The sequence below is a fragment of the Trifolium pratense genome, unplaced genomic scaffold (genome assembly GCF_020283565.1).
Source record: "Trifolium pratense cultivar HEN17-A07 unplaced genomic scaffold, ARS_RC_1.1 scaffold_62, whole genome shotgun sequence".
Classification (NCBI taxonomy): Eukaryota; Viridiplantae; Streptophyta; class Magnoliopsida; order Fabales; family Fabaceae; genus Trifolium; species Trifolium pratense.
The window spans coordinates 173708-187095 of NW_025721047.1; the positions used below are offsets into that span (position 1 = coordinate 173708).

Below are 13388 nucleotides of genomic sequence, written 5' to 3' on the forward strand. Positions count from 1 at the left end.
GAAAACAACCAAGCACACAAGCATGGAACCAAAACAAGCATAACCACAAGCATACCCTAATGCTATTGACGGAAATAAAAAGGTGCCCTTACCTCGGCGAAACTTCCAATTACAAACGATTCCGAGTTATGCAACAATTCGTGCGCCCTAAAATAGTGGAGCGTACAATCCATAAGTCACGCCCAAAGTATTATAATGAAACTAAACCTATCAACAAAGATCTAGAGGCATCTAAGGCACTTCCTAACACTCTCGGATATTATATTCGAGTCCTCCCCATAGTGATTAAAAATTCCCGAAGTTAAATACACTATTTTTCACAAAACAAACACATTTTCGACAAAATAGTTTTCAAACTAAAATGACCATAACTAATTCAACTCTTGTCCACTCGAGACGAACCATACGCCAAACTCTTCGTCTCGAAAAGACGGATCAAATGGTTAAGTTTTGAGGGAACTGAAATAATTTTAAATGGACGAAAATGCCCCTGCACAGTTCGTCCAGAATTGAGAAATCAAGGCATTCTCCCACAAATTTTCATTTTCAAAGCATACCATTGCTCTCTATGGTTTTAAACTTCAAAGGACACTTTCATACACTACCAAAACACTTGAAAACAACCTAAAAATTTTACGAAAATATCTCGACAAAATAATCGAGTTTTTCTTGCGTCGCAAGTTTCAAGTTTTTCTTTCCAAATACAATCCTATAATCAAACTTTGACCCACCTATGATCATTTCATCAAAGCATGCTCATTTTTCACAAAATTGTGGACTTAGAAAAATTTCACAATTCACAATTTTTCCCCCCCCACACAAGCTCTAGGTTCTGCCCTTGAAAAACAAAGTGGCCCTTCCGCTCAAAATTTTTCGCTTCCGAGGGCATGGTAATATCCCATAATACCCCCGAGTTACTAATCCAAGCCCCAAAAAATTTTCCGGGCAAAGCCTCAAATTTCGAAAATTCAATTTTAGGTTCTTTAACACACATACAACACTAAAACCATTTTTTTCCCAAAAATTTTTGCATAGTAATTCGCCCTAGGCCACCATTGTGCCTCCCTCAAAGCCCTGACAAATTTTGAAACCTCTCCCACACTTTTCCGAAATTTCTCATGACCAAAAGTTTTGAAAATAAGGACCACACTCAAAATTATTTTTCCTTGTTTCACAAAATTAAAGCCATAATCTAACATCCATTTCACTACAATGCTCATAAACAACACCAAAAATAAAAGCACAACACAAATTCTCAAAGTTATGAGCAATTCAAATCAATTTTTCAAACCCTAAACAAAAATCTTGTGAAAACTTTAATCACCATGGAAATCAACACATGCTAAGCTTAAACAAGCTAGTCTACTACCCATAAACACTCCCATGGAACCAAACTAAATTTCTAGAATATTTGCTCAAGAACATATTCATAACAAATCCTAACATCTATGAGTTTCAACCAACTAAAAGAAAGGAGGAGGTTAGTTACCTTAAGTGAAGTGATTCCCTTAGCAAGTCTAGGTTCCAAAGAGCTTGAAAAGGAAGGATTTGATGATGAAATGAAAATTTTGTGATGAATAGAAATGAGGAGTGGCTTTCACGGTTTGGAGAGGAAGAGAAAGGATGAAAAATCTGATTTTTCTAAGTCTCCAAAGTGCCTAAACCTCCTTACTAACAAATGGTCTTGGTAACTCTTGGCCATTGGATCAAAAGCACTTTCTCTAGATCAAATCCTAGCCATCCATTTTACTTTAACAAATATCTAGATATTTTCTCTCACGCCCCATAGCTCTCGCGCGCCGCGACGAGCAAAACTCGTAAAAACAGAAAACTTACGGAACGGAAGTCCGTCTCAAAATAATTCCAAAACTTATCGCCGAATCTTTTTCCGCGACTGTAATTTTCTTCCACACTCTCGAAAATTATTCTCAGGACATATCCTAACTCGCGCAGATATATAAAACTTCCACCCAAAATTTTACTGAATTCCGAAACCGTAAAATTTTACGACAGCGGGTAAACTATTGCCCGTTTTCTCAAAAACTAGCATAACGCGAAAAATGAAATTCTAAAGACACAGGATCATCCTCATTCCTATAAGAAGACTAGGAAAACAAACCCCGTGTCATTCTGACACTCGAACACAAAACAGGCACGATCTCAGCAAAATATATCGTAATAACGACGATACTCGAACTAATAACACTCGAACTCTAATCAACCTATCTATAACTAATGGTCTTCCATAAGACAAATCCAAATAGCATTCCTTAGCCCAACAACAAACCTCGGAAACGAAATCTACGCGAAAAACTAAGCAACAAATGTCCCGGGTGCATAAACCCCTAAAGTCAACTAAAAGTCACAAAAGTCCACCTGTGAACAGTACCATGCGCCTATGCTCAGCCCCCATGGTCAGGTTTTGGCCTAAAATGGGCCTCTGCTGTGCCTGGCTCGAGTGCTAGGAAGTGTGGGAAAATTTCTACGAATCCGCCTCTTACGGAAACGATCATAACTTGAGTTCTGGTTGTCCAATTGAGACGCACCAATATTCGTTGGAAAGCTAACGAAGAGATCTACAACTTTCATGTTGACCATAAAAACCAAATCAAAAAGTAAAGGGGTCAAAAAGGTACGAGTTTGTTCAGACTCCAACAAAACAACCAAAACCTTGTTTTTTTCATTTCCAAACTCAACATCCTTTCCACACTTAATTTACTCCATAAACTCATATAAATTAAAAGTGGAATTTAGGGGTCTTACACCAAGCAAGTTATTGTTCTGCACCTCTCGCACTACCTCGTCAGGATCCTGGTTCCTCCTAACCATTACCACTAGGGGGTTCTGACGTACCACTTGTGGATTTGGGTTGACAACGGGAGGGTTTTGATTTACTACTTGAGGCATTTGATTAACCTCGTGAGGATAATAGGTTTCCTCTTGTACAACTGGCGTGGATGTTGGGTTAGGAACTGTTTCAGTAGCCACATAAGTTGGCCTTTGCTGCACTGGAGTCGAAGACATTGCAGGTAATATTACTTGTGGAGTAACAGGATTTACTCTAGGAGGTGGTGGGGGTGTCCCAAAAAAATCTGCAATTCGACTCATTTGAAATGCCAACATTTGATAACTCTCGTTGGTATTCTGAATTAATGGATTAAACACAGTACCAATTTGTTGTGTTAAGAGATTAACCATTTCATGGTTGCTCTCATCCATTTGCTGCCTCAAAGACAACACAGACGCAGTCGTTAAGGGTGTGGGAGTTACCCTTGACGAAGTATACCTCTCAGATTCGAAACTTGGCATCCCTAAGCCAAGCGTAGGGGGAGGCCCATACATAAAACCCTGCCCTGATGGTGGTTTCGAACGTCCAAAACCAGCAGTCATGGACGGAATTGCCATAGTTGGTATTGGCAGAGTTGGCATAACATCATGCACAGTCGAAATGGTTGGACTGGAGAATATTGGAACATTCACCAACTCAGATGTTACCAAACTTTGTGGAGGTGGATCGACTCCACCACTCGAACTTGCTTCGCTACTCATCGTACTAGAATTTGGAGTTTTACTAGGATTAGATCTCTGAGTAATTTTAACCATAACCTAACTTATCATCAATTATATGCAAGTAACAAGTTTTTATTCCACAAAAACAAAAAAACTTTAATAAACACAAAACCAGTCCCACTGGGCGTGCCAATTTGTTTACGTGAGAATTTGGTAAACAACCGCTAGTTTAAGTATTTAAACTCGCGAGATCAACTAGTAAATCTCAGGACAATTTTGTGTTTATTCGTTTTAAGAAAACTGTTTGAATGTTCGTTTTAACAAGGAAACAAACACTTAGGAATTAAAATGTTTTAAAACATACAAGAGAAACTAATTTGAATCGCCTCGAAGTAGCAGTTTCTCGAGCAAGTATTTGAAATTAAACTTAGAGAAAATTACTAGAAAGCAAATTGCATTGAATGAAAAGCAATTACAAATAAAGATGGTTCACAAAACATACATTTCTCCTCTGAATTCCGTTCGTTCGATCGCTGAGTACTTAGAATTTTTAGAGAGAGTGTTTGTATAAAATTTTGTGACCCTTGTTCTGAATGAAAAACTACTATAAATACTACTACAAAGTGGTAACTGTTTCTTGATCATCTGGACGCTTCTCCATCTGCCACGTCGACCACGTTCTCCACTTTCATCTTTCACTCCTTCAGCGCGCGCCAATGCCTCTTGGGCCGTTCGTTGTTTCTTCTTTGGGCTTGACCCAACTCTCTATCAGTTCGATTTCGCGCTTTCGATAGCTTTTCTGGCAAAACCAAAGCTGGACGCGTTATCCATATCTCTCGAAGCGCTCTTTGGCTTCGACCTAGTTGGCTCTCGACGCCAACTTTGAAAGTTTTATTTTGACAATATCACCTCCAAATAAATATTGGACCCACCAATTATATTTAATTGATAAATACCAAATTTATATCCAACAGGCGTATTTTATTTTCCCATCTTAGTGCGGTATTTATTTGTTTTAAGTTGAAGGATTCAAGTGGATCATGTGCAGATCCAATCAATGACTTTGATGTCATGAACTCTACAAATCTGGAGGAATGAATATTTCAGACACTTCAATATAGTCAAATATGTAGGCTTATGCAATTTGTCACTTTATGTTATTAACATGCATGTTTTAGGTGGAATTGGTAGCTCAACTGACTCGAGCTAAGGGTGAAAGTAGTTAAGGAGTAAATGTCTAGGGTTCAAGTCATGGAGAAGGTGAAAAATACTAATACTAACAATTAATTACTAACTTTTGCTGTTTTAAAAAAACATGGATGTTGTGAGTTTGTTCGCATATTCATCCATTTTTTTAACGATTTTGAATTTGTATTATATCAATATAGTGTATCAATTTGAATGATTGAATATTGTTTATTTTGTAGAAAAAATAGGTTTTAAATATAATCGATAATTTTCATTCCAATATATGAATTTTTAATATATTATATGTTATATTTTACATCAAACCTATTTTTCCCGTGTTTATATAAAATTAATATTTAATTAAAAAATTATAAATTCGTGATCTAGATATCCAAATTGGATTCAAATTAAACCGCACTAAATTGTATTTAATCAAATTTTTAATTAATCATCTAAAACTAAACCGCATGTAATTTTATCTCTGGAACCACATGCAGTTAACACACAAAAAAGGAAAAAGAAACAATTTATTGTCGAATCGGATCATCATGGTTGAACAGCTCTTGAGTGGAATCTCTCTAAAGTAGTTGCCCTTCTCCGGATTTACCCGGCAAGGGTGGCGCTTGTGAGTCAAAGTTGAGACTTTCCATGTATGTTTGGCATCCTTGGGAGAGTAGTCCTCGGGTACTAAGTTACTCCCGAGTAAAGAAGGAAATTTCTAGCAAAATGGAACTCTCAAAGCATGGGGTTTCGCCGGATGAAGCTCCTATCTCCAATGGTTGTTGTCGGCATTTCCGTTCTTTGCATGTTTGCACTTTTACCTGACTCTTTGTCTCTACTTTCTGATCATGTGGATGCCGTTGAGAATCCGTGAAAGGACACTATGAGGGGAATGTGTCCTAGCTACTTCTTTTATACAGAAAAAGATAAGAAGAGGAGTTTGCTATCTTTCCAGTGCCACTGTCCAATCTATGAGTCATATTATTGAATATAATTCCCAAGCAAAAGATTAGAAGGTAAGGTGCCAAGTTCAATGCATAGCTTAGTCGGATTTTTCCCTACCCCCTAAGTTAACTACCATTAGCTTTTTGATCCAAATTAAATCACACTAAATTGAATTAATTTTTTTAATTAATTATCCATTACTTTAACCACCTCCAGTTAACGCACAAAAATGAAAAAGTAACGGTTTATTATCGAGTCGGATTATCATGGTTGAGCAGCTCCAGAGTGGGACGCACTAAATTTAACTAATTTTTTAATCCACCTCCCAAACGGGAAAAAAAAAGAAAAAAATAACGGTTTATTATTATCATTAGGAAAATGCTCTTTGGTGCGAAATTATATTCATTGGAGCTGTGTGAATGAGTTGGCGCACATTTTATCATTTTATTTTTACTTTAACCCAAGACGGTGGGGAATATATAGTTGGTCCAATGAACAACCCTCCCCCTCAAAACATTAGTTAATTGGGATTGAAATAACATTGTAGTTTTTAACTGAGACATAACATATTTTCATCGTAACATTGAGACCCAGTAACATTGAGACCCAGCAACAGTGATGATAATTAACTAGGTGACGGATAGCCACGATGTAAAGATGGATGATTGTTGCGACGACCAACCCTTACGACACTTTAGTGGCAGTGCAGCAACGACGGTGACCAATAGCGGTGGCCAACGTCGGCGATGAAAGGTTGAACATGCAGGTTGGAAACATCTTTATAAGACTGTGGAGGAGATACACTTACTGAAAAATGAGATTTTAAGTGTCACCGTAAACTTCAAACAAACTTCCCTACACAAATTGCAGGAAAATTAATTCAACCCATGTGTCTTGGAAACTTCTCTACAAGAGCTTGCACTCGGCCAACTTTTAAATGTTCAATCCAATTGCCGACGATTTTTCTCATCCCTCAAATATAAACACTCACACACATTTCATCTTAATCGATGTGGGACTCGTTTATTTAATTTTAATCCAAATTAACGACAGATTATTTGATTGAATGAAAGGAACAACGAGTTTGATAACATTGTTATCACTCTCGCGCCACCGTATTCTTCACTCTCAATGCCGTTTCTTCAATTCTTCTTCCTCACCATTATCATCACCTTCCTCTAACAAGCTCTTTGTAGGAGGTCTATCATGATCAGTTGTTGAAAAATCTCTCAAAGATGCTTTCTCTTCATTTGGAGATGTTACTGAAGGTCTTTTTTCATTTCAGCCTTCTACGTGTTCGACGTAATGTCTCACTCAATTCTTATTCAGAAATTTCAACTGGGTCATTCTTTTTTTTATTGCAGTGAGGATAGTGTATGATAAAGACAGTGGTAGAGCTAGAGGATTTGGGTTTGTCATCTTTACAAATGAAGATGATGCAAAATCTGCAAAAGATGCTATGGACGGAAAGGTTGGATATTAAGAATATATCTTGTTTTATTATTGAAGTTAGTTCATTCTGAAGTTGTGATGTTTTCTTTGCAGACATTGTTAGGTAGACCTTTGAGGATAAAGTTTGCTCTCGAGAAGGCCCGTGGTGGACCTGTTGTAGTTCCTCGGTTTTCATATAATGAACGCTTTAACAGGCACTGAGTTGAATTTGCTGTATGGAATTTATGTATGTGTCTCTGAATCACATTAACATTATTAGCGAATGGCAACAAAATTTGTGTATTATTTATCATGTTATCTCTAATTTGTAGAAAATGAAATTTAGCTAGCATGTTGAGTTAATTTTTTACACCAGGATAGTAGTCATGTTCAGGACAAATTATATCATTTTGTGGATTATTGAGATATTTTCTGCACAAATCATGATTGATACTATGGTGTTCTGTTTAGAGTATGAATCTTGAGCTCTTCAGTTCAAGTATAATAATGATCATAAAAGAATAGATGCATGTAGTTTGTATGCTTCATTAGCCCAGAAATCACTAATTTTTCCCCATAATTTCGAAGTTCTTTCAGACTAAGGTTTGACTCATTGAAGTGAAAGAAGTTCACACCTGTAGAATTATTTTGTAGTTGGATATAGATTGCCTTTGAGCTTATACAAAACAACTTATGCAAATAAATAAGTTTTTATGTTAAGAATAATGCTAGCAACACATTTTTTAACAAACACACTCCAACACACTCTCTTTTATTGGTTGAAATTCACATGGGTCTCATAAAAAAATGTGGACCCATATAACTTTTATGGGACCCATATAAATTTTAACCAATAGAAGAGAGTGTGTTAGAGTGTGTTTGTTAAAGAGTGTGTTGCTAGCACTCCTCGTTATGTTAATTTATAAGTTTCCACTAACGAAAACTGTATTTTTATAAACTAATTTTTCATAAACTATCTTGTCAAATTTATAATAATACATAAAAACTTTTTTTTTTATAATAATACATAAAAACTTATTTATTTGCATAAGCTCAAAAATAAGTTATTCCAAACGAGCCCTTATTACTAATTAGACACGAGAAAGTTTACAAAATAAATATTTAAATGATTTGTGATTCTTTTGTATGCATACTAAAATTTTGATTGAAGTTCAACAGGTGCTAAAATTGGTAATCAAAATTTAAACTTATTTTTAGAAGCCTTATAGTGAACGTGCTTCATGAGATCAGGGAAATTCAATAGAGGCATGCTACTACTGGAAAACATATGTGAATGGAGCTAGCTACTACTGGAATCACTTATATAATATTTTACATTCGACATTTAATCAAATGATCTGGAGTTTCTTCCATCTCATCAGATGGATCTCAATCTAGTGAAGAAGATTGGATCTTAGACAATATAACCAAAACTTCAGAAATGTTTGGACGCAAATTGTGGTCACGGGCAACACAACATTTGGCAATCTCTGCCATGGAATACGCCATATCCAATGGGTAATCACCCCTCAAAGTTGGATCCATAAAAGCATGAAGTTTCACCCTCCCATTATCGCCTTTGAGTGCTTCGCTCACAGCAGCTGATAGCAGCTTCTCCTCACCATTTGTATCCCCAACAATTGCTTCTTTTCCTGAAAGAAGCTCCAATATCACAACCCCAAAAGCAAAAACATCCATCTTTGGACTAATCAGACCGTTCTCAATATACTCAGGTGGCATGTAACCATGGGTGCCTACAACGTGCCTTGTCAATTGGAACCCCCCTTCTCCAAAATCATCATTCACCACTCTTGCTAACCCAAAGTTACAAAGTTTACCTCTAAAACTCCCATCCAAAAGAACATTGCCACTTATCAAATTCTTGTGGATATGTGAAGGGTTGGCATAGTTGTGAAGGTAATTCAAAGCATCGGCAACATCCTGAACAATCTGAACTCTTTGCCTCCAAGTCAGAGCCACAAAATTTAAGCGATTGTTAAAATGAATCCAATTATCAAGAGATCCATTTTCAACAAACTCGTAGACAAGATATGTGCTTCCTTTGTGTACACAAAACCCAGAGAGCCTTGTTATGTTGGCGTGGCTGATTCTCCCTTGAATGTTGATCTCTGCAGAGGCATCACCTTTGAGAACCTTAACTGCAGCATCCTCGCCCTTCAAGCTTGCTCGGTAAACTGAAGAACCATTTATTCTGTTAGCTTCACTGAAAAAGCCTGTTGCTTTATGCAGCTCCTCAAAGTTATACACCGTCAAAGACTCAGCAGCATAACGAAGCCCTTCGTAAGACAGAGAACTGGAGGGGTTGGTTGTACTTGTGTCGGTATTTGAGACTTTTTCGGTGGTGGTTTTGGTGGCTACAGAATCGGTGGCTACAGAAGACAATGAAATTTTGTTCTTATGCCGATGACAAAAGCAAAAGAACAACAAGAAAAAGATGAGAAGAAGCAAAAATACAGCAGCTCCAGCAGTGCTTCCGATAATCACCCTTTTTTTAGAAGAGCTTGAATCTTTATTCCTAGTTGGATTTTCCACCGGAGGTTTCGACAATGGTGCTGATGGTGGCGGTAGTGTCCTTTGTATCTTGGTAGGTGGCTTGTCTTTTAGAGGCACCATGAATGGAGTGAAGTAGTATATAACAGAATCCTCTTGAAGCTTGTTTGCATCCAAGACGCTCTGTGTATCTACCCCAAAAAGCTCAGCAATAAGTGCAGGATATTCTCCTTCGGAGACCAAATATGTAAGAACATACTTGAATCCATTTTCCATTTGCTTGGATGTGGGACAAGCACACCTGAGTGGAACATGCAAATTGAGCCCTACAGTGAGGTTGTCAAGTCCATATATATTCTGAGCATCAAGAGCCTGACATGTTGTGAGTGCCTCATAGGTGTTATTGGCTAGAGTGAAGTAGTTTTCATTCTCATTCTTCAAGATGTATGAGGAATTATGCTGATAGTAGTGACCAGAACAAAAGCAGGTAACAGGGACAGTGATCATGGTGTCGACGGGAATAGGGTCCACATCTGAGATATTGTTGGCATTGGTTATGAGAGGGACCGTGGAATTCAAGAGATAGGCTATGGTGGCTGGAGTGTTGTACAAAGGAGGACTTGATTTAAAGGTGATGTAAGATTGACAGGACTTCATGCTATTGCAGATATTACCATATGTAGAGTTGAAGGGGTCATCACAATCTAGTTGATGGTTGTCTAGATAGTCTTGTTGAGATTTTGTTTCTGGGATGAAATTAAGCAATAAAATTAGAGTAATTGTGGTAGCACAAAATACTATATCCATGATTCTCGTTGAAGTGGAGTTTGATGATGATGCTCTTATAAATGGATTCAAGTGATTTCTTAATCATGTGATTTCTTAATCATAATCAGTAGTCTTTTTTTTGTGCAAATGAGCAGTCCATCACGTTTTCTATATTATTATTATTTTATGAAGGGATGACATATTGGAGTTAGATAGTCTTCACTTTATGTGAGTACTCCTCCGTAATATTTTATAAGCAAATTTTACATTTCTAGATTCATTATATAATTAATGTATATAGAATATATTATAATTCAGATATATTAATTATGCAATAAACCTAAAAAAGTGAAATTTGCTTATAAAATGTCATGGATGAAGTATTTTTTAAAGAAGGCAATTAGATGCATTAATGCATCATCATATAATTCATCCAATTATTAATTTATCCAAACCATCTGCACTGCAAAACAAAAAATTAGTTAATTGATTGGATTCAATTCATCTATTTAAAATACATGCATTGATCCAAACCATCCAATTTATTTTAAAAATCCTCTCGATCATCTTTTAATTTTTAAGTTTTTTTTTATTTTTTTTATTTACAATGGATGAGATCACTCTATATTCTCTTTTTCTCTTATTGGTTAATATACTTTTAATCATTTTATTAAAAGACAATTAAAAAATTATAGTGAATGAATTTATCAATGGGAAATAATGCAACAAGAAAAAAAGAAACTACAAAGAGGGGTAGAAAAGAAATACGGGGATGGGAAGAGTAAAATTTCAAATGTAAAATAGTTTCCATTGAAGCACCACATCTATAAGAAGGGTCATATGATGTTATGCTGAATTACTCCAATCTTTTTTCCTTTCTTCATGGAGCTTTAACCATATTTCCAAGACAATTTCAGTACATATGGGACAATTCCACATATCGAGGTCAGAATGGGATCAGGTGTTTTCACTTCTCACCTTAGTGTCCGGATTGTCTTGATTTCCAATTGATGAACAAGAACGAACGAAGTGCTCGATCGGAAGGGAAAGACAAATTGAACGATTTTCTTTTTTGACTCGCCTCCACTCTGCTTTGGACCCAAAGCTCGAATTCCAGCAAGCTATTCCCGTAGGTTGGGGGAAGAGGGCAGACATCTATTATCTATTACTAATATATTAAAATCAATTACCACCAAAGTTACTAATTTATCCTTATTACTTTTAATCAAATTGCAAGTTTTATATCGTTCATTGTAATTTCACTAAAAAAAAAAATTTAACAAATATAGAAAGATGATATGCTTATAAATGAGAACAAAACAAATTATAGATATCAACAAAACATAATAATTTATACAAACAAATAGGGGGAAAAAACAATAAAAAAAATTATAGAAAGCTTAGTCAATAAAAAATTATAGAAAGAATAAGAAGAAACTGCATAAAAATAGAAATATAGAAATAAAAAAACAATACTCTATAAAAAAAAAACATAAACATTATTTTTATAAAAAAAGAAAAGAAACATAACCAATTTTTTTTATAAACGAAACATAAACAATATTACTACAAAGTTTACGACTAACCATTAATAATAATATAATAAATTTAATTAGTATCAAACTAACTAATTTACCCTAAATATGAGGTTCACATAATTTAATTATGAGGTTCACGTAATTCGGCAATTATTAGGAAGACATTGGAGGGTGGTGATTGACCATACTTTTCGGGAACGCAACAAGTGTGCAGACCTTTTGGCTAAATTGGGAGCTTTAGCGAATTCTCCTCTAGTGCTGTTAACAGTCCCCCCTACCGAGTTGCTCAACCTTATTGACGCTGACGCTAGGGGTGTGATTTTTATTAGAGAGTAGTCCCTTTTGTTTTGTTTTTCTCTTTTTTTCTCTCTTGTAAAAAAAAAAAAATTTACCCTAAATATTCATAATAAAATTTATAATTTTTTATTAAAAATATACACGGGACCATTATTTGTCACTAAAACATAAAAAATTGAATAAATAAGTTTACAAGAAATAATTAACACAATAATTTCACTTATATTTTAACAATATTATATAACAAATTTTTAAATATTTAATTTTAAATAAATTTTCTACATTAATATAGTAACAAACTCAAATATTGAATAAAAGTCCATAGACTCATGCGAATGTACGGGCCTTTAAACTAGTTTCCATAGCGAAGAATTCCATCCAACCACATGTTCCCCTATTTTTTAAGAATTATTGATTATATCATTGCCTAAAATTTTTACAATTGTATAAAAATAATTTAATGGAATCAAACATTATATTTTTCATCACATACGAAAACATTTCCTTATTAAATTGGTAATTTTAATATTGATAATTTAAATTTTAAACCAATGAGACAATGCACGGAATACAATTATTTTGGATATACATATTTTTTGACGCAATTATTTTGGATATACATGAAATTCCATAATCTGAACAATTTTGTTATTTTGACTAAATAATTTGAACACAACTATTTTTATGTTATTCATAAAAATCAATACAATTGATTATAAAAAATTATTAAAAAAATACAAGTAGAAAGCAATACTTATTTATTTTATAAATTGACATTTCACTATTTCTAAATTCTAAGTGCATGAAACGAACCAACGCGGAGAATTGTGCAGACCGCGCGATTCGTGTGGAAACATGGGCATCTTACTATTATCTTCGTCCTTAAATGTAAGACCTCATTACGGAGATTAAGAATGTGAGTTTTTGTATTAAAATAGTATTTAATACCCTTGAAATTGTAAAAATATTACAAATATATGCACTTGTTGGTAAAAAAAATAATTAATACCCTTGAAATTTAAAAGGGATAAAAAAGAAACAAAAAAAGTAGAAGAGGATCTTATATTTAGATACAGAGATAGTAGTTATCTACTATACTAATATATTAAAATCGATTACCACTAAAGTTTCTAATTTATCCTTATTACTTTTAACCAAGTTGCAACGTTGTAAGTTTTTTTTTAAAAAAAATACTCAATA

General features: G+C 34.9%; 1 protein-coding gene and 1 pseudogene across 1 annotated transcript; one reads left to right on the forward strand and one right to left on the reverse strand.

Moving 5' to 3' along the window:
- The first annotated feature begins 6256 nt into the window (after positions 1-6256).
- LOC123901278 lies at positions 6257-7625 on the forward strand (annotated as a pseudogene).
- A 555-nt stretch (positions 7626-8180) lies between these two features.
- LOC123901277 (protein LYK5-like) lies at positions 8181-10495 on the reverse strand. Its single transcript, XM_045951615.1, has one exon. It carries the CDS (start codon positions 10390-10392, stop codon positions 8464-8466), a length of 1929 nt encoding a protein of 642 aa, XP_045807571.1. The 5' UTR covers positions 10393-10495; the 3' UTR covers positions 8181-8463.
- Between the last annotated feature and the right edge of the window lie 2893 nt (positions 10496-13388).